The sequence below is a fragment of the Balaenoptera acutorostrata genome, chromosome 17 (assembly GCF_949987535.1).
Source record: "Balaenoptera acutorostrata chromosome 17, mBalAcu1.1, whole genome shotgun sequence".
NCBI lineage: Eukaryota > Metazoa > Chordata > Mammalia > Artiodactyla > Balaenopteridae > Balaenoptera > Balaenoptera acutorostrata.
In genome coordinates this window covers 8,569,864-8,596,090 of record NC_080080.1, presented here as the reverse complement: position 1 = coordinate 8,596,090, position 26,227 = coordinate 8,569,864, and the positions used below count along the sequence as shown (strand labels likewise).

The 26,227-nt window shown below is 47.1% G+C and overlaps 1 protein-coding gene across 1 annotated transcript in view; it reads left to right on the top strand.

The window, feature by feature from the left end:
• TG (thyroglobulin) overlaps nt 1-26,227 on the top strand; it is a 244,560-nt gene that overhangs the window by 108,440 nt on the left and 109,893 nt on the right. Inside the window, exons 36-38 of the mRNA XM_057532421.1 lie at nt 18,404-18,538; nt 20,581-20,745; nt 24,672-24,891. Of these exons, the coding sequence (XP_057388404.1) occupies nt 18,404-18,538; nt 20,581-20,745; nt 24,672-24,891 (520 nt within the window). The remainder of the gene's footprint in view (nt 1-18,403; nt 18,539-20,580; nt 20,746-24,671; nt 24,892-26,227) is intronic.

Below are 26,227 nucleotides of genomic sequence, written 5' to 3'. Positions count from 1 at the left end.
GCTGGACAGGGGACTGGGGCCAAACATTTGAGTGCCTTGGGTACCACAAATCCTTGAAGGGTTTTAAGCAGTTCCATAATGAGCTTTAAAATGACTCAAACGCTCTCCCTTTGGGCTGTGTGGGAGACGCACTGGTGCCTGACAAGCTAGGCTTTGAGAGAACGAGGACAGTTGCGTCATCTGTGTATAGAGTGCCGTTTTACGCTCTTTAGGGAAATATTGTGTGCTTTTTTAAACGGGCAAAACAGTAAAGATGCTATTTCTTCATAAGAGAAAATGTCCATTGCTTCTTAAAAGACCCACGACAACCAGTCCAGAGCAATGCTCAGGGTTAGCATGAGATGTCTTTTCAGATGTTGGACCCTGTCTGTAGGATGACCACTATCTGCCCCCTCCTGCAGGCCAAATGGTGGGGGTGGGGGGGGGGGTCTTCCAAGGGCTAATTCCCAGGAGAATTGACGTTTTACTTGTCATCCACTATTTCAGAAGCTCTTCTCTTAAAGGTGCCATTGAAACAAATTTAGATTATTTAGAGTATTTAGATTACAAGCGAGGGGAAAACACAGATGTGAGTCTTTAAAAAATTATACCTGTACTCTAAGTTCATTTCACCTGAGGAACTTCAAAATACCCTTAAAAAAATGCCCCAGCCCTTGACTGGGATCACAGGTTGCTACCAGCAGATCGAGGCTGTGGGTGAGGCTGCAGTTGAGAGGGTGTGAGGCATGGCTGAGAGGGATGCCTGGTGAAAGTTTGCCCTGCTCAGCTGCACCAGCCTGGAGCTCATTGACAGCAACAAAGCTGTCACTGGGTATATGGAGATAGAAGTGGCCACACCAGCAGTCTTTTCTGGGACATGCGATTTGTAGTCAATAACTTTTGTCTGCTTTGCCTCTGGCTTTTCACAACTGTGCCAAAGGGTTGATAGAATTCAGTTGATCTTTTCTGCAAATGTTTTCCACTAAGCTGGAGGCAGAGTCGTGTGATCCTAAAAAATGCCAGCCCTGGCAGGAGTTGTGCATCATCTCATTGAGGGAAAAGTTGGGGCATTCTGGCGTGGAGATGGGCTTTGCGGTCCGTCTGCCCAGCTTCCAATCCTGTTCCATCACTTAACATATGGGTACTCTGGGGCCAAATTCCTCAGCCTCCTGATGCCTTTGTTGGCCTCTGTAAAATGAGGATGATGGTGAAAAGTAAGAAATATCAACCTAGTAGGCTTGTGTTGTGGAATAAAGTACAAGGCTCGGCACAGAACCTGATAAGAGTGGGTGTTCAAGAAATGTCAGTAATAGTGCCCAAGTCCAAACCCATCTTTTTTAGAGGAGGAAACTGAGGCAGAGAGAGAGAGAAAGTGACTCTCCCAAGTCACAGCCAGTTAAGGGCAGAGCTATAAAATCATGAATTTGTATATTCCTAGGTATTGAGTGACTAAATATGTCAATCACTGTGCTAAATGCTTTCCATATTTTAATCCCCACAACTGCCCTAGGCAGTGTGCACCATTATGTCCATTTTACAGATTTGGAAACTGAGGGTCAGAAAGGCCCAAGGTCACATAACTAATGAATGGTAGAGCTGGGGTTCAAAGCCAATCTGAATCCAAATCCAGAGTCTCCCCACTGAAGATGCTGACTGTTGCTGGTTGGGTTCCTCAGGAATCAGACTCTGAGTTCAGTATGCAGGTCATTTTTTAAGGGAATGGAATCAAAAGGGGTGGGAGAGGGAAAGAGAAGGGCAGAGGGAGAACTTGAGCTTCAGTGCAACCTTAGAGGAGGCCTCAGCTGACCTCTAGGGATGCTGGGACGATCTTCAAAATTGTTATGCCCTCACGTTGGTCACTCACTGGTATGGGCTGCCCTTCTGGGGGTCACTCTCCCTGCAGGGGCTGACAGTGGGGTCTATCTGCCAGCAGCCCTCCTGGCAGCTGGGGAAGAGCCCTTCATTCCTGAAGGGGGATCTGGAGGCCATCACAGCCTGCAGCCTAGGGGTGTTATACTTTAATAATCTCATCTGGGGCACATTTGAGGGTGGAACGGGTGCTGTTAAAACTGTGCAGGCTGCCCTACACCAACCTTGGGGCACTGTCACCTGCCTGCTGTAGCCACGGGTCTGGTGGCGCATTAACCCACACAAGCTAATTCTTAATCCCTTTGGTCCTTGGGCTGAAAGGGCCAGGTGAGCAGGCACTGACTCCAAAATTGCCTAATGTTTGTATAAAACTTAAATCTCCTTTCCAAACATGCACAGAGCTGATGTGTGCACACGCACACAGACACAGACAGACAGACACACACACAAACGCACACTCTCTCTCTGGACCTCATGGTGTACACTCTGTCCCTACTTCACGGGAAGTGCTGTCCAGGGGAAGATCCCGTATCCCAGGGCCCATTGAGGTGAGGCTGGCAGGCATGCACTCTTTCCTACCTTCAGTCTGTCGAGAGTGCTGGGTCTAGTTAGTAGCTGCGTGCCCAGACTAACGCGTGCAGCCAGGATGCACATCTGCCATGGCCCCGAGCCACTGGGTAGCTGTAACTGGCAGGGCTGAGTGTGCTCTGGGCACAGCCTTGCATGTGGCAGCTCCCCTGGGCCACTTCTCTGCTTCTCTGAGACCCCGGGGGCTGAGATGGAAGAACAGCTGGCAAACTGGGATCACAGCCACGGCAGACTGAAGGAAAGTGGGACACGTGGGGAAACTGGGCCCCAGCTTGGAAGGCTTCACTTCTCTCCACGAAGCAGGAGGGAGCCTCCGGCCAGCTGGTGAGGTGCTGGATTTGGGACACAGTTATAGTTTCTTCTGCCTCGGCTGCCATTCCCCTGTTCATTCGCTTATTCATTCAACAGGTGTTTAGTGAGCACTTACTCTGTGCCGGGCACCAGGTGCTGGGGCTACAGCAGTGAACAGAGCCGCAGACAGCCCTGCCCCATGGAGCCTTCATGCTAGTACATCCTCAGGGCTGGCTCCTCCTCTGCTCTGAGCTAACATCACTGCCTCAAAGAGACCCCCGACCACCCCCATCAAAGCAGCCTCTTCAGCACTCTCTACCCCTTCACCTTGCTTTATTGTCTTCTTATCTTTTTGCTGTGAAATCTTCTCACTTGTTTACTTCTTGAGCATTTGTTTGCCCTCCTCTAAAAAGGAAGCCACAGAGGGCAGGGACTTTATCTGGCTTGTTCACTGCTATTTTAGCTCTTAGAAGAATGACTGGTACCTAGTCAGTTCTCAAGAAATAGTTACCAAATGAATGAATATATTTTTCTTGCTTGCTTGCTAGATTTCGTGCTCCAAAGGGCAGTTATTTTGTAATTCATGGTTTGATCCTAAACACTTAGCAAAGTGTCTAGTAGACTCTCAATCTTATTTTATTTATAATTGTTTGGTTTTTTTAAAAAAGAAAAAATATATAAATGTTCACTTTGCTCTAGGTTAATATTTAAAACCAACAGTGATTCAATTAATGCTTGTTGAAAGAATGAATAAATGAATGAATGGTAACCACATGAGTGGATTGGAACACACATGGGATACAGGAATCCTATTTTTGCCACTCCTTAGGTATGGGAACTTGACTAATTTAAAAGATATTTGTGAATCTCAGTTGTCTCACCTATAAAATGGAGACGATGATGTTTTCAAAGAGGCTGTTATTAAGCTGGAAAGATATATTACATGTAAACTTGCTGCACCCAATGTCTGGTGAAGGCTGACCGTGTTGGAATAGCTAGATTAGGTCAAGCACTGCCAGTTCTAAGGGATCCTTTTCACGGGTCATCTTTGTGAATGCTGCCCCTGCAATTGTACAGTATACAACCTGTGCATATGTACATAGTGGGCCTGGGAGGCATTTGATCAGTGTTTGCTGAATAGTTGTGTCTTAAACCTTTGTTAGATCTTTGAGACTGGAGAAAACAGAGGATTTACCTTGATAACTCCCTCCCCAGACAACACCAGTTTTGTACCTGGTCCATCAAGGGTTTATTTGCTCGACTGAGTTGAAGGAAGTAGAACCAAGAACAAAATATGCCAACCTAGGACCTACCTTCTTTTTAATATAATATTTTCTCCAAGAGTGGGCACATTTTAACAAGTGGGTAAACCAGAAAGATTTCATTTTTAAGAGTGGAAATTCAGACCATTTGCTAAGCATTTGGGGGAAAATATTTTAGACAAGTTACCCTTCCTAGGAGCCCTGTAATCATTCTGAGTAGCTGACTGTGGATTAGACCATTCCTGAATGCAATCCATCAACAGTGGTAGATTTCCTTTAGTTTTATAGATTATAATAATTTTAGCTGTTGATTTAAAAAGGTAATACTATGTTACCAATGGCTACACAGTTTTTTTTAATTAAAAAAAATTTTTTTAAATGATCCTTTGGTCATTCTTCATTGATTTCCCCCCCCCCCCCCCCACTGTTGAGTCTGTGCTGAATTCTCTGGCCTCCTTGGTGGAACTGAATTCAATTTACCAAGGAAGCAATCACCTTCCCTCCGCCATGAGTAAAGTCCAGGAGGGGAGAGGAGCCTAGCACGGGAGAGACCGAGGGAGGGGCTTCAGTAGAGACAGAGCATCTGGCGTCATGGGAGGGGCAGTGGGGGATGAGGTGAGAGGCGATGGGTTCAGAGGATGGAGGAAGAAGTCGTGGTTTGTCCTGCTGGGATGGAGCGAGGTGGAGAGGATGAGCTCCCCGTCAGTAGGGTATTCAAGCATGTTGGAGATTCCCTCACTGTGTGGGGGGTGGTTTACGTGCCCTCTAAGTTTCTCTTTACGTTTTCTATTTTGGTCATTCTAACGATTGGCTCCGTTATGCTTTAAGGTGTGGTTTTTTTTTCTTCCGTTTTTGTGATAACTTACCCACAGGCAAGCAGAAGGCTCTTGGCAGATGTTTTGAGAAGCAGAAGCAATGAAGCAGAGGGACCTTGGCGCTGGCCGAATCTGGGTTTCAATTCCAGTTCTATTCCTACTCTGTGTAACGGGGGGCCAGTCACTTCACTGCTCTGAGCCTTGGGTTCCTTGAGGCAGAGTTTTCATAATATCACCTACATCCGCAAGTTGCTGTGAGATCTGGATGAAGTCGTGTAGGGCAGGTGCTTAGCACAGTGCCTAGCGTGCTAGCGGGTGCATGCTGAGTGGCGACAGCAGCAGGGGCCCTACCCTCACGCTGACTGGAGAGACAGAGGGCGGGAGTGCAGTCTTGGGAGTTTGCCCGCCTGGGTTCAAACCAGCTGTCAGACCTTGTGCAAGTTACCTACAGTCCACTCAGAGGTCAGGAGGGCCTCCGTCCCATGCTCTTGTTCAGTGTCTCTAGGGAAGCCTCCGCATCATTGGAATTACTTTACTCAGCTCACGTTGGTTCTCATATGCATCTGTGCCTCCAGATTTCTGCAGTTTTCCCCAGCTCCCTGGGATCACTCACAATGACCCCAAGAAAGAGGAATTCAGATGCTCTCACTAACCCATTTATCATGCCACCTCCCAGGTAGCCTTTGCACGTGGGTGGAATTTGGGGGATTCCACTTGATAGGAGTCAAACTTCCTAGAGAGAAATCAGATTCAATCTGAGCCTTTGAATTTCCACTAGGAATTTTGCTTGCAATGCATTTAGTGATTTGTCATGAGGACATGGACAGAGTATAGCTCCAAGTCTGGTTTCATGTGTATGCTTTTTTCTTAGACATTTATCTAGAAGTGTCTTTGAAGTTAGCTGTGTAAAAGATGATTACTCACCAACCACAAGCTCATAATCTCAACAGATGCTGGACCATTTCAGATGTCTTTGAAAACCATTGCCTGAGATGTACATGTCACTAAAGGGAACCAATTTATGAGTCTGGAGTTGAGTCATGGGGAGAAAGGGGCAGCTGTGTTGGGGTGGGGGTTGGGAGGGAGCAGTCTGGGTCAAGTCCTTGGCTTGCCAATCATGAGCTGTGACTTTAGCCAAGTTATTCCCCACCTCTGATCTCTAGTTTAGTCTCTTGCAAAATAGTAATAGTGATACAATTAATGCACAGGTTGATGTCATTATTAAATATCACAGTGTAAATGAAGATGTTTCACAAACTAGAATGCATCACATAAACGTGAGATATTATGAAATCAAATGCCCATTCCTTGCTTCCTATGTGATTAATTGATCAGCTAATTGATTTATTCAATAATTATTTACTGAGGTCTTGTGGTATGAGAATAATTATAGCATTAATCTTTATAGAGATGAAAAAAGAATGAGTATCCCATTTCTCCTTTATTAATTAAAGAGCTGTGTTCATTCACTCATTCATTACATATTTATGGATTGGGCAGCTCATGCGAAATTGTGATGATGTTATTCCTGTTTAACATGTAGATCCCTTAATAAATGCTAGCTACAGCTATATTACTATTTCTATTGTTAATATTTTTATATGCTATCATGGAGAATTAGGTCTTGGAGAATTAATGAAAACTAAGGCAGAGTCTTTGATCTCAAGATGCTCATAATTTTAACAGAGAAAAGAACATAAGTAAGTTTCGATGCAGCATATTAGTGGAACACTAGACATATTTAGAAGATATTTAGAGCAGAAGAAAAACTACCGGGGCGTGGTGGAAGAAGGAGTCTTTCAGAGGGGTTTCCAAGGGAAGTGACGTCTGAGTTGGGTTTTGAAGGATGATACAAGCTCATCATATGCATATACTGACTTCACTTTGTAAGTGTAAACAAGGGGAATAGTGAACAAAGTCAGACAACACAGAGTGTGTTGCTAGACTGCCAGATGTGAGTTTGGGGTGGTAGGAAGTGGACAGACGAGAGAAGTGTCTGGAGAGGCAGGCGAGGGAGGCAGCAGACAGAACGTGAGGAAACTTGAGGGCCATGCATTTTGCTAGCAAATCGGATAAATGCATTTAGCCCATCCACTTACAATGGTAGAATCTGAAATTTCGAGTTGAAACTAATATTCATTTTGACTTTCCTTCCATAATGACCTTTCTAGATGGATGTTCAGTCTACTGAAACACCAGTTGAGGATGATGTTGAACGTTTCAGGTCAGGTAGTCCCGTGGGTGGAGTGCCAATTCTCAAGATAGAGAATATAAGGAGGGGACCAGTTAAAGAGTGTGGGTGAGGATGGAAGTAAGATGTTAAGATGTAAGTGTTCAGCTTTCAACATGCTGAGTTTGGGATGCTTCAGGGACATCTGCTTGGAGGTGTCTAGCGAGCACTGAATATCTCAGCGTGAGGCTTGGGCGAAGGTCTGGCCTGGAGATACATTTGATCATCACTGGCATGTCGGTAGTATTTTAAGTCATGGGGATCATGAGATCACCCACGGAGAGTGTGTAGGATGCACATAGTAAAGGTCAGGGACAGATCTCTGAGGAATTGCAGTTTTTAAGGGAAGAGCAGAAGGGAAGCCAGAAGAGCAGCTAGAAAGCTAGAAGGAGCAGGTGGTGTCATGGAAACCAGGGGTGGGGCAAGTGGTCAGTAACTTCAAGGAAGGTGGGGACTGAGAACATTCACTGGGTTAGTCATGAAGAGCCCTTCTCAAATTTCACAAGGTGATGAGGGAAGAAACTACTTAGTAGTGATTTGAGAAAATGGAAACTACAAACTTTCCAAAAAATCTTGGCTCTGAAGAAAAAGAAAGAGATTGACAGCTAAAAAAAAGAACTGTAGAACACTTGTTAGTAGCAATCAGTGTTTAGGTCATGACTCACCCATGATAACGTATTGAAGACAGCATACTCCCCCATACGTACCGGATTTTGCATGTATTTTCAGGGAAGTGGACCCCCTTAAACCCAGACCCTAAGTTAAGAAACCTTGGGCTAGAGTAAAGGGTTGTTTTAACAGTGGAGAAATGTGTGTACGTTTTTATGCAAAGAGTGAAGTGTCAGTGTCCAGGGGTAGACTGGGCGTATAGGAGGGATGGGAGTGGGCCTGGATGGGGGGATAGTTGGTAGATGGATGTCCCTGAGGGGGTGAGGTCAAGCTCTCGAGCACCGATGGGGGAATTGGCCTCAAACAGCCACCCTTTCTCTGTTCAGGAGAAACAAAGAGGGAAAGATGGGACGGTTCATAGAGAGTAGATGGGGGCTGGGGAGTTGAAGCTGACGCTGATAACGGTCCCTCTTTCTCTGGGCGGCAAGAAGTCAGGCACCTGCTGAGAGTGCAGGGGTCATGGTGACACCCAGGCCTGGGGAGAATGGAAGAGAGAGAGGACTACATTGTCAGGCTGCGCTGAGACTTCAGTGGAGGCTGAAGAGCCAAAAGTTGTAAAGGCACCAATCTGTTTGTCTGTGGGTATTTCTTTAGCCGTGATCAGGCCAAGACAAGTTGCAGAGGCAGCAGGCCTATCGGATTAACCCGACGGGGAGGAAAGGGGGCTGAGAGCAGTGGCAGAAGGGAAGTTGAAATGATGGACCAACCAATCGGAGGCCTTGGTTTATGAGCCAGTGAAGATGGATAACATGGCGGGGGAGGGTGGGGTAAGAGAGTAGAAATCACAGTGAAATTAAAGAGCTGGTTTTAATGGAATAAAGTATAAAAATGCTAGAAGGAAGGAGGATTGTGGGATGTAACAGCAAGCGTCCCTTAGACAAGTAGGATTTACAGGGTGACGGAGCTCAGTGCCGTGCCAGGGTTTGGGATGCGATTGTGGAGGTACTTGGCTGGAGTGAATGCAAATACAGTTTTCTGGGGTTAAAGAGGCCAGGAAACTGAGACCAGACTATGAAATGGGCCATCTACTTTCCCCATAGATGACAAAGTCCCCCAAGATTTTAGCAGGATTTGAGGTGAAGATGAAAATTACCAGCTGGCTGGCAAAGAATTAGAAGAATGTGGGAGAATGACCAGGCATCCCTAGTTGAGGATGAGGAGAAGTGCTAGAAGGTTTCATAGCTAGAAGATTGTGACTCAAAGTGAGGGTAGGGGACATCATGGTAAGAACCCTTGTTTCCAGGACACAGTGGATAGGGAAGGATGAGAAAGGTTCGGGGATTCGCTGTGACAGCAGGGGATGATTTCCGAGAGCTGGCAGCTGCAGGAGGCTGGGTCAGGGGTCGGGTGAGACCACCTCCACGTAGAGGAGACAGGCAGGGCTTGGATTCTATCCTCGGACTGGAGGGCACCTCATGTTTGCCAACTTTTCATTCTACCAAATAAGAACCTTTTTAAAAAAACAAAACAAACGAATCATTTTGTAAAAGCACATTAACATGCCAGGTTAGGAAGGAGAACTAGCAACATGTCATAAAATTACAATATTTTACCTTCCAGATGGCATTTCCCAGATGACTGCTCATTCCTGGAAAAAGTACAAAAACTCCCTGTCAAGTTTCCTATTGGATTTTTGGTTCCCAGAATGTAGACCCTCCATCCGTCATGGTACATAGTGACTGAACCCCTGTCCCTTCTGTCTCTGCCTTCGGGCCCGGGGGGTCGCAAACCACAGCCTGCAGTCTGTTTCTGTGCAAGACTTGTAAGCTTAGAATGTGATATATATATAGATAACCTGCAGCAGAGAATGAATGTGGCCAACAATGCTTAAAATATTGATATTTACTATTTGGCTTCTAACAGAAAAGTCTTGCTGACCCCTGTCCTAGCCTGAAGATGTGCTGTCTTCTCCATCCTTCCTCCCAAGTCCCTGAATCATCAGAGTGGGTCTCTTCTGGTCCTCCTGGGCCCTATAACCAGACCTAACCCCCACTGTGCAACACTCATGACCAGGAAAGTGAGGGGGTGGCAGCATTCCTATCAGTACTATTAATGTGTTTTGGTTGAAAATGCCCTGCTTTACAAGTAACAGTGTATACGCCCTTGTGCATTCAGCAGCACAGCAGAGCTAGAAGCTCTGGTTTTGGAGGTCAACACACAGAGGGTAAATCTTTAATAAATGTTACTGAGTGCTTGTTCTGCTCCAAGCAGTCTGTAGGTATCAATCCATTCAGCCCTCACCCTCACCGTGTGTCCAAGGCCCACTGACTTTTTATGCCACGACACACATTGGGGACAATGATATGGCATTGGGAAAACCAGATGGGAGGACCAGCACAGCTGCTTCCACCCCTTCCCTCAGGGAGGCTAGAAGGATCAATAGCAAGCTGTAACCCTTAGCATATGGGAGACCCTCTCTGTGACTCAGGTGACATCAGGTGACACGACTATTCCAGTTTACAGAGTACAGTTTACCCCATGTCGGAGCTGGCAGTGGGCAGAGCTGGGTGGGCAGGCAGGGTGCTCCCAGAGCGGTCCCTCCTTAAAATGTGCACACAGTGGTGGCCAGAACAGCCATCCACATGGCTGTGTGTGGATTAAATGAAACGACACACATAGCACATTGCAGTGCATCTGGCAAATAGGAAATGGTTGGTAAACATTAGCCATGGTAATGTGTGTTATTTGACATGATAAGAATTATCATTACAGTCAGCATTTCTATGCAACACAGGGGTACAGCAGGCTCTCTGTGAGTCAAGGAATGGATGTTTTTACTGGATCGTCACTCACTGTATTAGTTCGGGCTGTGTAACAAAATACCACGATCTGGGGGCTTAAACAACAGAAATTTATTCTCTCCCAATTCTGGAGGCTGGTGGTCCAAGATCAAGGTACTGGCAGGGTGGGTCCTTCTGAGGGCTGTGAGTGAAGGATCTGTTCTGGAACCCTCTCCTTGGCTTGTAGATGGCAGTTTTCTCCCTGTGTCCGCATGTCATCTTCCTTTAATGTCCGTTTCTATGTCTAAATTTTCCCTTTTTATGAGGACACCAGGGACCATTCTAATGACCTCATTTTAACTCGATTACCTCTGTAAAGGCCCTATGTCCAAATAAGATCACATTCGGAGGTGCTAGGGGTTAGGATGAATTTGAAGTGTGAATCTTGGGATTGAGGGGGCACAATTCAACCCACAGTACTCACTGCAACCCCTCTGCTAAGCTCTGGAGGTGCAAAGTTAAAGATGAAGGCATGCTTCCTGGGGAGCTCAAAAATAGGTATTTGGAGGCTGAACAGAGGTAAATACGTCTGTGGGTATTTTTCTAATGTTATAAATGTTAAAACGGGTCCAGTAGGGTCTGCTATGTCAGGCATTTCTCTCTGAAGGTATGCTAGACCAACAGCTAGCTCTGGTCACATTTTCATCTCTCAAATAGTTGCAAAATAACAAGGGACATCTTTTTTCTTCTTTCTGTTATCAAAGGAACATCTAGGTTTTGGGGGGTTTTTTTTTTTTTTGAGTGTTAATGAGGGTAAAAATAGACCAGTGTGACGTGGTTCTCACTTGAAAGACAGTGTCTGGTGAGAAATCAGGATGTCTGAGTCTTGGTTCCATCCAATAATGACAGCACGCAAGTGTCTTCTACCAGCAAGATTTCGTGGCCGTAAAGCTGCAAAAGCAGCGTCAGCGAGTCTGTTATTCTCTGCTGACTCCAAGGTCACGGAGGCTTGCTGGTGCCTGAAATGGTTTTCCTGTTGAAAGGCTTCAAAGCATTGATGTTTTTCCCCCGGCTGGCCTGGGCATGGAAACCACTTCCAGTATTTCCTCAAGCTTTTTCGATGTTCAGTACCTATCACTTCGATAAGCATTGAGGAGCAGAAAGGAATTCTTCTTGGTTCTGATTGCAAGAAGAACAGTAAGAATCCTGGATTCTTTTCAGTGCTTTAGAGTGTCTACTTGTTATCTTCATTCCTGGTGATTCTTAAGAAAATCACATTGATCTTTTCATTTAAAAAATGGCTCTGTGATTATTTGAACGTCGGAGAGAAGGTCAGGCATTTGTGACTGGCTTGACATTTCTGCACTTTGATCTGATTAAAAAACTTTGAAAGGCTCTTTCCCCCCCGTTTTTCAAATGAGAGGGAGGAGGGCCAGAGTGGGAACTCACCCTTGGTTACCCAGACAGCAAGCGAGACACCTGCTCCTCCTGGCTTAACACAGGTCTGTAGTTACGTGGGTGTTTGGTTTTTGTTTTGTTTTGTTTTAGCTATTTTTAACAGCTGAAATTACTCTATCTGAGCCTTGAAATCAAAATCAAACATTTCCTTCTTTAACTGATGTCTGTGTGGAAAGGAACAAAGGAAGGCAGGAAGACAGGAAGGCAAGAAAAGAGGAAGAAAGGAAGGAAGGGAGGGAGGAAGGAAAGGGAATTAAACACAGTTTTCCATATATTGGTGGAAATTTTCAAACATATTTTAGTCTAGTGATTTTTTTTAAGCTTAGTCTACATTAAAAGGGAATAATGCTGCCTGGAAGGGAATGGAAGTACCTTGATATCACCCCAAGGCCTGCCTGTACCCAAGGTTGCAGGCCGTGCTACCTCTCCCGCCCCCCTCCCCTCGGCCCTGCCCACCCTCAGCAATGCTTAGGTGTACGGGCGAACATAATGGCACAAGGCTGTCCCGGGTTCAAATGCTGGCTCACTACCTTTCAGCTGTGTGGCCTTGGGCAAGTCATTGGCCCTCTCTGGCCCTCATTCACTTTTCTCTTCTGTAAAATAGGGATAATGTTGTCCATCTCAGCATTGTACTGTAAGACAGAATCAGATCATCTTGAATTTGCCGGCCCACTAGATGGTAGCACACGTTGCCAGTCCGTCCCCATCACAGAGGAAAGGGCTGTGTGACATGGGTGAGTCTCTCTTCCCTTCAGGGTCACCCTTTCCCCTCTGCTAATGGACAGGCAGGGCCACGTTCTTCTGAAGACGTGTTCTCCTCCAAGGTCTTCAGACCTGTTGGCGAACTATTTCATAGGTAGGTTGTTTACAGTATGAAAGAGTCATCAAGATTCCATACCATAACACAGGTTTGTGTCAAGGGCTGAGACGGAGTGCATTTGCTGCTGGGAAGGAGGTCCCAGGCTACAGCCAGGCAGATGGAAACCACGCTGGCAGGGTCTGAGACCAGGCTCTGCCCTGTGACCTTGGGAGGAGCCCTGTGACCTGGGGGAGTGCCCTGTGACCTTGAGGAGTGCCACTGTGAACTTGGGGAGTGCCTCTGTGACCTTGGGGAGTGCTGCTGTGACCTTGGGGGTGCCCTGTGACCTTGGGGAGTGCCCTGTGACTATTCCTCCCAGTGACTGATTGCCTCATCTGCTATGACTAGGATGGATCTGAGTTAACATAAGTAACTCAAATTATGTAGTAAAGCAACATCTCTTTCTACTTATGATTGTACAACGTGTTTGGTGTATGGGTGACCATGGCAAGCACCCAGGCCCACCATGTGAAAGTGAGAGGGGTGTGATACAGCTGAAGACCTCAGCAGACTCGCCCTGTTACCCCGAGGACATTGGGCAGTGGGTGTCGTAATCAGATTTGGAGGTGACCCCGGTCGCAGTGTGTCGACAGCCTGAGAAGGGATGAGGGGGCAGGTGACAGGGAGGCCTGTTTGGGTCTCAGTAACTGGAGCATGAGTAACTGGAGTGAAATTGATGAGGCCAGAATCTAGGTGGAAGAGAAAGGACAGTTCCCCGAGGGGCTGAGGAGGCGGAATTGCCAGGACAGAGTGAGGGAGAAGGTGATGAAGGCGGAGGGATTTCTGGGCTGGGTAGCAGGGTGGGTGGTGGAAGCAGTCCCCGAGGAAAGAAGGAGCACGGTGTGGGAGCAAAGAGCAGGACGGAGGGAGGGGCGGTGATGGGCTCGTCTGGGGCGCGCTGGGCTCACCAAGCCTTGAAGTGCTGCTGTTGCCGGAAGTCGCTGTATTCAGCAGCAGGCCTCCTGGTCGGGCACGCGTCCTGCCTCCACTGTGCTAATGGCCTGACCAGGAGCCCCAGGGCCAGAGGCGGGAAGGGAGGTGCCAACAGGGGCCCTCCTGGGCAGGAAGCCAGGTGTCCTGGGACAAGGCTGGGGTGAGGGGATGAGGCGAATTTAGGAGGAAGGTTTTGAAATCACCAACAGTGATTTGTGCTCCTTTACCCCTTAGAGAACTTCCCCCAGCACCTCAGTCAGGCTCCTACCTCTATAGTTTCGAAAAGACAGTGACCCAAACACAGCAAGAACCCAGCAACTTGGCCCAGAGAGAATGGGAGCGTCTGATTTCACTAATCCTGCCCCGAGCAGGCTCTGTGCAGCTCACGCACAGTAGCTCATTCATTCCCAATGGCCGTCTTAGAAGAGAGCATCTGGTAATATACCCATTTTACTGATGAGGAAACTGAAGCTCAGAGAGGGTGAGTGGTTTGCCCAGAGTCACAGAACTGTTAAGTGGAGGAGCTGGGATAAACTCTTGGAACCTGGCTTCTTAAGCAAGTACATGTCACTTATGCCACCATGAGTTACCGCTGCTGGATGGCATGTATTCCCTAAAACTGGAATCTACTGTGGGCCTGTTTCCAAAGTAGCCACAGAGATATGAGCCTGAGCTTCAACTACGTCTGTGAGTTACGTTCAGAGTAGGTTCAGGTCCTGTTAGAGAATAAATACACACAAATACAGAGCTTTCCTTTTGGTCAACTGTAACCATTTAAAAAATATAGTGGGAAACAATTCCATTCCATTCTTAATGACACTGAAAATTAAACAGAATAAAATTAAAAATCTTTTTCTCAAATTAATTTTTCCAAATAACATCCACAAAATGTTTTCTTGAAACTTGACAAAGTGATTTTCAATTTCATCTGGTAAATAAACAACCAAAAAATATTTTTAAAGGAAAAATAATGTGGGAAAACTTTTACCATTTGATGATAGAATATAGTATAAAGTGACTCTGGTTTAAGCAGTTTGGGAATAGAGCCAGAATTAGCAGAGATGAATGAAAAAGAATTGGTACTCACCAAAGAAAACTCATTTACATATAAGGACTTAATATATGATAAACATGGCATTTCAAATTCAAGGGGAAGTGATTTTCTGATTTACTTATTTAGCTAGTTATTGGCCGCACTGGGCAGCTTGTGGCATCTTACTTCCCTGACCAGGGATTGAACCCAGACCACGCAGTGAAAGTGTTGAGTCCTAACCACTGGACTGCCAGGGAACTCCAACAATTTTCTTTTTTAAATAAGTGATGTTGACAATGCAGTCTGTAAAATATATTTTAAACAAAGGAAGAAAAAACTAATTAACAAACCACAGATGCTGCATTTCGGAGCAGACTATCCCTTTGGGTGAGTCTGAAAGCTGTCACCATCTCATGCACCCAGAGAGGAGGTCTGCCTTGGAGTAAATTGTGGATTCTGAAGCTGAAGGAGCGGGGCTCAAGCCCAAGCACTGCCACTTATCAGCTAAGCACTTTGGGTGTGTTTACTGGATCTGTTTCCTCATCTGTAAAATGTGCACAGTAGTGATGCCCACGGCACGGGTTATCGTGAACATTAAATAGCAATGGTATTGCGAGGTTCTTGGCAAATTAGTAAACTCTTGTGAAATGCTACCAAGATCACCCAGCTTTCACGCTTCACTATGCTTTTGCATTCACAAAGAACTTGTTCTGAGAATTTTCATGAGATGCATGTGGAACCCCGGATGTTAGATTCTGCATGGCAGCAATGGCTCATCCGTGGGTCCTGCCAGCCAGGGGAGGGGGACAGTTGCGGGGTGTGGCAGAGAGCTGACTCCAGGCCCTGGGATGGCGACAGATGAGCTGACTCTCACTTTGGAGGTGAAATTCACCCTTTAATTAGAGTGCTTTCCCCTAGACATCAACCTAAAGGTGGAGGGCAGCCAAGGCTTCCATTTTAAGACCATAATTGGCAAGTTCCGTCCTGAAATCCCATCATAACTCTTCTCTGAAATTGCAGTGTGCTCACCATCTAAAAATATGCACCTCGGTTTGGCCACGTTGCAAAAATGCCACTTGTAATGACCATGAAAATAGCAACATGTGGAGGGTGCTTAAGGAAATGAAAGCCCAGGGTCTCTTACAGGGAAGCCAGGTCCCAAGTTCAGAAATACACGGTCGCGGTGAAGAGTGGCCCCCACTTGCCGCAACTAGAGAAAGCCCTCGCACAGAAACGAAGACCCAACACAGCCATAAATAAATAAATAAATAAATAAATAAATAAATAAATAATTTAAAAAAAGAATCACTAGTGGGTCTGGAAATTAGTTTTTTTTTAAAAAAAAGAAATACACGGCTCCAGATTCTGAGGATGGCCCTGCAGCTCTAGGACGGGTGTGGGGCTTTCACTTCCTCTTGCTGAGTCCACGTGAAATCTGGTTGCATTATTTGGCCACCTCTCTGGATAAACCTTTTTTCTCGCTCTCTTTTTCTTTACTTTCTTCCTTCCTTCCTTTCTTTTTTTTTTTTTTTCTATAAACAATGTTAAATTTATTAACGAAAGTCCCCTCACAGAGCAAACTTCAGATCTAGGTAGTTTCATTGATGAATTTTATCAAAGAATTCCATTCTTTCTCTTTCTTTCTTTTTCTTTCTTTCTTTCTTTTCTTTCTTTCTTTCCTTCCTTCCTTCCTTCCTTCCTTCCTTTCTTTCTTTCTTTCTTTCTTTCTTTCTTTCTTTCTTTCTTTCTTTCTATCTTTCTTTTCTTCTTTCTTCCTTCCTGCCTTCCTTCCTTCATTGAAAAGAAGGCTGGTGGAGCTGGATTGTTTTGCTACTTTATTTACCATTCTAATTTTAGTGATGCTCAGTGCCCTGGTGTCAAAGACAAGTTCAAGATAAAAATGACAGTCTTCCCCATATAGCTAAGAGCATGATGCTATCAAAGACAACGACCTTTTCCTACCTGGAGATAATTTTCTGGAGAGGATGCTTGGCTCTGTAGGAAGCTTGGAGGGACGGAAGCAGCACTGGTTTACAGCCAGGAGGCCTGGGTCTGTCTCCGGCTTTGTCACTGTCCAGCTCCGCATTCCTGGACAGTCACATAACCTCTTCCAGCTTCCGACTCCTCATCTGTGAAGGAGGCATTAGAGTCCCTTCCCCACCCCCCATCTGGGGCGCTGCGAGGATCAAACATGATGATGTTTTACAGACAAGGAAGCTGAGATGCTGGCCAATCACCCCCAAAGGGCCTGGGCGATAAGTGACGGCACTTTGTAAACTGTGAAATGTTACACCTAAGACTGCCATTGTGTTTTGCTAGCACAAGGTAGACACTCACAAATATTTGTCGTAAGGGTAAACTACTACCGTCTTCTGGAAAAAAAAAAAAAAAGTCAAAGACAGAAAGAAAAAATAAGTAGATAAATAGATTTTCTCCATTAACTATCAATGCTGTACCCACTGAACGGGTTCCATACAGTATTCTGGTATTAGCGCTCCCAAGTGGTCACGGAGGCCTATTCTGGGAGGTGGCATCGCGCCTAGTTTGATGCCATTTGTGGACAGAATAATGCACTCATCCCCCTGGACCCACAGTCCTTCCTCACGGTGGAAGCTTGAGCCCCCCCTGCAGGGTCACCTCTGTCCTCACAGGGACAAAGGTGCTCTGGCAGATTTCTTTGCCTCTGCCAAGCTCCTCTGTGGCAGCCACAACCAGACGTCCCTCCCTCTCGCCGTGACAGCATGTCCTGTGCAAGGACTGGGAAGCAGCAGAGTAGAGCAGTCGGAGGCACAGGCTCTCTGGATGCAGAGACCTGCCTTCCATCTTGTTCCACTCCGAAAGCAAAGCACGCTCTCGGACTAGCCGTTTTCACATCCCTGTGCCTCATTGTCTTCATCTTTTAAAGAGGATGTCTTAGCTGGGGTTTTCCAGGAAACAGACTCCGAGATGGAGATTTGCATGCAGAAAGTTTAGCACTCACTGCTCTTGGGAGCAACACCTGTGAGGAAGCGAGGGGGCAGAATTGGGCAAGGGGAGAAGTAGAACGTTGATGCAAACCAAACAATGGCCGCATTGATGTCTCAGTGAGCTGTAGAGCTGGGCCGGCCCTTGGGAGTTGTCCCATCTTGAGGCAAGGGGGCTGGGCCTTTGTATACCCACAGGGACTAGTTTGGGGAGGAAGGCTGACCCTTTGGAGGGGAGGCAGCTAGCCTAGACCTAGGTAGTTCCTAGAGAGGGACTCAGCTGGGAGCCCCGGCCATAAGCTTCCCAGCAGCTGGGAAATGAGAGCCTTGGTCCTGAAGGCAGCCCAGGCAGTACATCACAAAGCACCACTGAGGAACACTGACAAGCCTGTTATTATCATGGTTATTAGCGTTATTCTGACTTTTGCATTGTAACAACTGTACTACAGTGTTTGTCTTGTCATTTCACGTTCTCTCCCTTCTACTGTGAGCTGCTCAATAGAAACGCCCATGCTTTTGTTGCTTTGGTTGCTTTGTTTTTCACCTCTGTATCCCTAGACTTGAGCACGGGACCTTGGCTCATATTAAAAAAACTCTTAAAAATCATAGTAGAATGGAGAAATGGATAAAGAAATGAGGTCACATGGGAACGGAGACCACCAGGAGGGAGCCCCTGGGCACCCTTTGGGGGCATCAGATGGCACTCCACTAACTGTCCCTGCTTTCCCTCCTAGTCGCTCTGGACTCGTGGCAGTCCCTGGCCCTCTCTTCAGTAGTTGTTGATCCATCCATCCGGAACTTTGACGTTGCCCACATCAGCACCGCTGCCATGGGTGACTTCTCTGCTGCCCGAGACCGCTGTTTGTGGGGTAAGGGGAGTTTCCACCTCCAGGTAGGGGGTTGATTGGGATGGGACCTCTCTCACACAAGTGCTCCTCAAGATTCTGACCTCAAAAACACATAGGAGACCCCGAGATCACCTGGGGTGCCTGGCTGGAAGGAACTCACCTCGGGGAGAAGACCCTGGTGGGGGGACTCTGCTCTGTAGTCTCCTCATCCTCCTGCAGGGTTGGCCATGGTCAAGGTCTCCAAGGGCCTAAGCCAGCCAGAAAATGCACAACATTGAACCAGGTCAGAGGAAGATCAGAGGAAGGATCTCGGGGGTTAGTCTGAGATGGAGGAGATGCGTGGAAGCTGTGACGGCTGTCCTCAGATTACAGGTGGGCCGTCATGGCCAGGAGGAAGGATATTGTTCTGGCCAAGCTCATGGGACAAGCAAAGACCTATGGGTAAAACTCAAATTTCAAGAGACATTTTTCAGTGCAATATGAAGAACTTCCTAATAGGCAAAGCTGTCCACAGATGCCTACTTCCGTTACAGGGTTTCAGTCACTGGCATTTAAACAAAAGCTAGGTGACCATATGATCAGAATGTTCTACAAAGGCTTCACCTTGTGAAAGAGGCCAAGAGTGGGTAACATTTACACTTCTTCAATTCTGAGATTACATGGATCCCCTCCCCTACAAGGTTGGATACCAGTAGGCACATATTACGGCCAGGGCCACCATGTACAGCTGTAGAGGTTGTACATCACGCAATTCTGGGTGGCGCCACAGCACAGAGACTGGGCCATGACTAAGGCCTTTAGGCAAATGCACGACTTGCTCAATCACATGAAGCAGCACTCTTTTCAGAGCTGTTCTTAGGACCGAATACCCTAATGCCATGAATCTTTTAAACAGTCTAGGGCATGACCTGGTACACATGGGAAAGGTCATTACCCCTGACGGAAGGTGGTGGGTGTGATGGGGTGAGGGAGGCAGAGGGAGATGAGGCTGAAGAGGAAGGCACGGGCTGGAGCGTGAAGAGCCTTGTCTGGTATGACTTCAATCGGAGAATGACAAGAGCACATTTGTGAATAAATAAACAACCAATATCTGGACTGTTGTGTGGAAAATAGATTGATGGAAGGGTTGGGTCCTCCACCACCACTGTTTTATTCCCAGCCCCTAGCACTGTGCCTGGTGTTTAAATGAAGAAGTGAGTGTTTGTATAGATGGATGCACGCATGCATAATTGGATGGATGAATGGATGATGCATGGGCGGATGTACAGATTCATGAGGCATGATTGGATGGAAGGATGGCTGGCTGGCTTGTCCCCTTGGAAACTTTGACTTCAGGCTGACCCTGAAGGAGGATGAGGAGACTGCAGCAGAGAGCCCACCCAGGGTGCTCTCTCCCGGGTTAATTATTTCCTGCTGGGCATCCCAGGTTATCTTGGGATGAATGGAAGGGTGGGTGGGTGGATGATACACAGATTTATGGATGTAAAATTGCATGAATGGATGGATGGATGATGCTTGGATAGATGGAAGGATGCATGCATGGATTCATGGACGCATGATTGGATGGTAGGATAGATGGATGGATGGATGGATGGATGGATTCATGGATGCATGATTGGATGGTAGGATAGATGGATGGATGAATGGATGGATGGATTCGTGGATGCATGATTGGATGGTAGGATGGATGGATGGATGGATGGATTCATGGATGCATGATTGGATGGTAGGATAGATGGATGGATAGATGGATGGATGGATTCGTGGATGCATGATTGGATGGTAGGATAGATGGATGGATGGATGGATGGATGGATTCATGGATGCATGATTGGATGGTAGGATAGATGGATGGATGGATGCATGCATGGATTCATGGATGCATGATTGGATGGTAGGATAGATGGATGGATGGATGGATGGATGGATTCGTGGATGCATGATTGGATGGTAGGATAGATGGATGGATGGATGGATGGATGGATGGATTCGTGGATGCATGATTGGATACATGACTGAGGTGATCTCTCAGGCCCAAGCCCCACTCATCTCTTCCTCCGCAGAATGCTCCCGTCACCAAGCCTGCGTTGTCACCACTCTGCAAGCCCAACCTGGCGCTGTGAGGTGCATGTTCTATGCCGATACCCAGAGCTGCACGCACAGCCTGCAGGCCCCAAACTGCCAACTTCTGCTCCGTGAAGAGGCCACCCACATCTACCAGAAGCCAAGTGAGTGCTGGCCTGTGTCTTTGCAGCCATTCCTGAGGGCCTGGGTGTGGCTGGGAGCGACTGTCCAAGCACCTGGTGACTCATGGGCAGTGGCTTTTGAGGTTCTTAAGGGAAAGTCGGTCAAAGTCATCCTAGGCTCTGTGGCACTCACATGGGATGGACTGAAGGAAGGTGAAAAACCCTGCTTCTGACCTAGAACTTCTCTGCACCGCCTTTACTCATTACTTCCTTTGAGTTATAGAAGCCATTTTGGCCTTTGCATTTCTGAGTAAAATAATTAAATAGGCCACTTTTTAACTACTATTTTAGAATTTAGAAAGTTGTTTCACATGCCTTATCCCATTTGATACTCACACTATCCTGTGAGGTGGCAAGATAAGGGTTTTATCCCCGTCTTAGAGATCAGGAGACTCTGGTCCAGGGAAGTTAAGTTACTTCTCTGATTTCACACAGCTAGCGATGACAGAACGGGGACTTGGAACCAGATCTCCTATCTCTAGAGGCAGTCCTCTCCCACAAAACCGCATCTCCTGAAGACCACACCACAGTGCCCGGAGAGAGCCGCTGCTTCCAGCTCGGTTTAGTTTAGAAACATTCAGTAACGTGCTATTATGTGTCAGCCCTTGTGTTAGGTGCTGGGGATACAGGGGTGAAGCAAGCAAGGAGAGAGCAGCATATAAATGCATCCCTAAGTGACCTAATAAGAGCTGTGGAACAGGAAACATGGGAATCGAGGGCCTGGGGGACACACCTCCCCCATTAAACATGCTTATGGGATGAAATGAATAATTTTTTAGAAATGTTGGCCATGTCTGCCATCTTATCTTCAAGAGCAGATGTCAGCAAACTCTCTCTGTAAAGGGCCAGATAATAAATATTTTAGGCTTTACAGCCACAAATCTCTGTTACAGCTACTCAACTCTGCTGTTGTAGCAGGAAAGCGGCCACAGACAATAACAATCCCCAGGCATGGCTGTGTGCCAATAAAACTTTATTTACAAAACCAGGTAGCAGTGGGATTTGGGCCCACCCTGTCCTTGAGCATTAACGGTCCTTCAGGCCTGTCTGGATCCAGTGATGTCTCCTCTGCCCCCTCCTCCACCTCAGCCTTTAGATCCGGAGAGGTTCCCCAGGGCTGGGAGTGCTTTGATTCCTATAAACTGAGGTCTTGGGCCCTTAATCTCAAGGCTTGTCTTCTCTCAGGACGTTTATATCATTCAGTCGAGTTAGATAGATTTCACCCATAGTGTAGCTAATCTGCACGGTAGTCCTGCTGAGAAATGCCTTCACTTTGAGGTCTGAGTTCTGTAAAACAAATCCGACTGCTTCTCTCTTAATTCTGTGTGTCTCAAATTCAATGTGAAATGCTTACTTTCCAGCAGAAGATGCACGCCCACATTTATCTACATAGATGTTATTTGTTTGCACCTAATGTATATGTAGAGCTACAGATAACTTTCTTAATCCAGAGAGTCACAGGGCCTAAATATGTGGGTATTCTGAAAAGAATCCACATTTCTGCAAAAGATTCCAAAGGGAGAAATGCACATCAAACATTTTCCCCATGTTGGATCTCTTTCAGTCTGGGATTCACTGGGCAGCCTCTGGAGGGAGGCTTAAATACCACCGTCTGTGGGAAAGCAGGCTTGCCTTCCCTCAAAATTCTTTAGCTTTTACATTTTCTGTCTTCACTCCCTGATTCAGATGCTGCCACATTGGTGAAATGTGGCTGTTTCCTGCAGAGCTGACCTCAGATGGTTTGCTACTTTAGCGCCCACAGTCCTGAATGCTGGCCTGAGAGCCTGTGATTTGCAATTGAAACAGGAAATCTTGTGAGAAGGAAAGAACTGTGGGAGTGAGAGCAGTCATGATTTGTGATCAAGGCCAGATTACAAATCGGCAACTGTTTCTTTCCATCCTGAGTTTCCATTTTGAGTTCTAACTCACATGCCAGTGTTTATGCAACAGAGAAGTTTTCACTCAGTTACCTTCCTTCCTTCCTTCCTTCCTTCCTTCCTTCCTTCCTTCCTCCCTCACTCCCTCCCTTCCTCCCTCTTTCCCATTCACTCATTCATGTGTTGATCTCCTGTCATTTGCCAGGTACTGGGCTTGGGACATTACAGGCATTGTGTTATTTATTCCTAACATCTTTGCATTGTAGGGACTGCTACTGTTCCTATTTTGCAGATGAGAAAATTGAGGATGAGAAGAATTATAGAGGTTTTCTAAAGTAGCTGGTCCATAACACAAAACACAGACCTGCTGGACTCCTCAGACCATCCATTGTTTCCTCCTCACCACATTGACCCTCAGTGACCTGGAAGTCATGAATGCACATCACGCCAGGGAGTCTTGGCCCCGGCACCATTGACATCTGGGACCAGAATGCTCATTGTGGGGAGCTATCTTCTCTATTGCAGGATGTTTAGCAGCTTCTCTGGCCTCTACCGTATGAGATACCAGTAGCTAGTATCTCTCGCCAACCCTTATGACAACGAAAAACGTCTCCAGACATTGTCAAATGTTTCCTGGGGTCAAAACCACCTCTAATTGAACCACTGCATGGTACCAAGCTTTGAGGAATGGATAGACTTCCGCCTGTTTGTCTGTCTGTCTGCCTCCTCTCCCAGGCTCACGTTTGGTCATCCTATATGTGTATTTTAAATAGACAGAGCTGCAGACAAAGCTGCAAAGCTTTCTCTCTCCATCGGCCCACAGAGAAGCAGAGCAAACCAAACACACATGTTGGAAATAATGAGAGACTCCCCGCTTGACACACACACAGACACACACACACACAGACACACACACACACAGAATCTCTTCACCAGTGTTGGTTTCCTCCGTGCAAGGCCCTAAGGCCTGTGGGGAACCAGGCACATGCCTGTCTTAAGTCCCTGAAAATGGCATCTGGCACTGAGCCGGGGCCCAACAGAAGTTTACTGAACCAATGAATGAATGTGAGAAATATAGTGGAGGAGATAAGACAGGGCTGAAGAAAGGCTGATGAGTGTCTGGAGATTAGCACTGCAGGGAGGGGACGGAAGGCCTGTGCAGCACAGCGCAGGGTGGCCGGCAGCACCGGCATGAACTCATAGACCAGCTGGGATCCGGGCGTGAGCAAAGGGGGATGGGCACTGCACACCTGGGCCGAGGCCTGGCCTTGACCCTTTGTGAACCTCTGACCCTGTGGTCAGAGTTGGGGTTCAGAAAAGTATAGCTTTGAATCCTACATCACTTTGAAGTCCTGACAGCTGGCCACCCCCAGACTCTAAACCTATTTCCTCACCAGTGAAATACAAGTACCAGCTCTGCAGTGCCTTAACTGCAATTCTGAAATCCAAACGCTCTAAAAGTCAGAAAAAAACAATTTTTTGTAAGTTTGTGGCAAACTCGTTTGGTGGCAATATCTGACCTGAAGTGACCGAAGAAATGATATTATGTGTTCATCCCTCTTAGTAGGAATAACCTATACATTTCATCCCAGAAGTAACTGGTGTGTCTGTTGATGGGTCTCCACTCCACACCCCCATGGAGGACTGAACCTTGCACGTTCTGTGCCCCTCTGTTCTTTTTAAAATCCAAATAATTCTGAATTGTGGTAACATCTGGCCCCAGGGTGCTGAGTCAGGGGCTGTGGGCCTGGGTTATCTCTGGGAAGAACTTGAGATGGTGCATCTGGGGGAGGGATTGCTCAGTGCCCGGGGAAGATCAGGTGTCTTTGCTGGGTTTCTTTTCTTTTCTTTTTTTTTCCACATTGAACACTAGCATGACTAGACTTAAGCTATTGGGGCCTGAATGAATAACTAACATTTTTTTTTTTAATGCAGAAAGCAGTGTTTGGGCTTTTAGATTCGTTTCTTAAAGTACATTAGGAATACCTGTGAATAGAGCACCAGCTGCTTTCTCTCCCTCCCCCCTCCCAGACATCCCTCTGCTCGGCTTTGGGACATCTGCACCTTCTGTGACCATCACCACCCACGGCCGGCTGCTGGGCAGGTCCCAGGCCATCCAGGTGGGCACTTCATGGAAGCAAGTGGACCAGTTCCTGGGAGTTCCGTATGCCACCCCGCCCCTGGCGGGAAGCCGCTTCCGGGCCCCGGAGCCCTTGAACTGGACAGGGTCCTGGGATGCCACCAAGCCACGGTAAGGGTGGAGTGGAGTACATTTTGGGGGATGCCCAGGGAAGCCCTCTCCCGTTCTAAGCCTTCAAGATGAGACTTGATAACAGAACAGTGCATTCGAATTTGAGCCACGCGTGGAGCAGGGGTTATATTTGTTACGATGGTGTTGAGTGCTTTAACACATGGACTCCCACCTGTCGGTGACTTAACATTGTCTTGGTCCCGCACAATCCCTTTGGAGATGGAGGGGCAGGTGGGCTTTGCTCCGTGCAGTAATGCGGGCACCCAGGCTGATGTGCCTTCTTCAGCACAAACCTTCTAAGGTTCCTTCTAGGGGCCTTCCTTGACTTTGCATCCAGGAAAGAGAGGCTGTGGAGGAGTCTGCAGGGGAGGTTTCCATGGGCCACAGCTGCAGGTGGGGCGTGCATTGATCACGTGCCCCAGTGTGGCGGTGACCAGCACTCAGCCTCCCGGCCACTTCTGACTTCAGTGGGGCTGAGAAGTAAGCAGAGAAGGAAAAACAGATGAGCTAGTGAAAAAATAATTTAAAAGGACTTTGATTCCCCCAACAGGAACAATATTAAAAGGAATTTTCAAAAAAGGGGAAAAAAATGGAATATCTTATTTTCCTTCCTCATCAACTGCTTTCAGTTTTGCCCATTCCCTCCCATGCATATACCACTGTAAAGAGTTGACAGATTGGATACGATCTTGTGATTTTTCTAATTAAAGCATGTTCAGAGCGTCTGTGGAAAGAGCACCCATGTCGCCCTCTCCCATCCCCACGGCCTTTCCCCTTCCCACAGGGGTCCGTAGCTCTGTCTCAAGGCAGCCGCCTTCTCCCGGTCCATCGCTCCCACGGCTGGCTGCCGGGCAGGTCTGCAGGCCCAGGGACAGATAGAGGGACGAGCTGGGGGCTCTGGACTGCTCCAGGCAAAGCAACAATGAAGACTTAAACCAGGACAGTGGCAGAAAGACGCAGAAAGTCATGAATAAGTCTCCACCCTTGGGCAACCAGAGAAACAAATATGGACTAATTAGAACACTTCAGCGTGTTAGGATACACCCATTGGACAGATGAGGTGGTTGAGGCTTTTGAGTGGAGAGTAGTTGGAGAGCTAGGTTCATCAGAGCCCAGTGCTAACAAGGCCTGGGCGGGTAACCATCGTGCCTCCATTAGATGTGTCCCAGATGCAGTCTCAGCTCTTATGCCAGGAGATGTTCCAACTGGCACACTTGTACTCTGTACTGATGTAGAAAACAGGTTGGGACACCTTATCCCAGCAGGTCTGCTCACTTGGAGCCAGGAAGGGCCCAGGTTGCAGGTGACACACATTTTCCTCTTTATCTGGGCATCC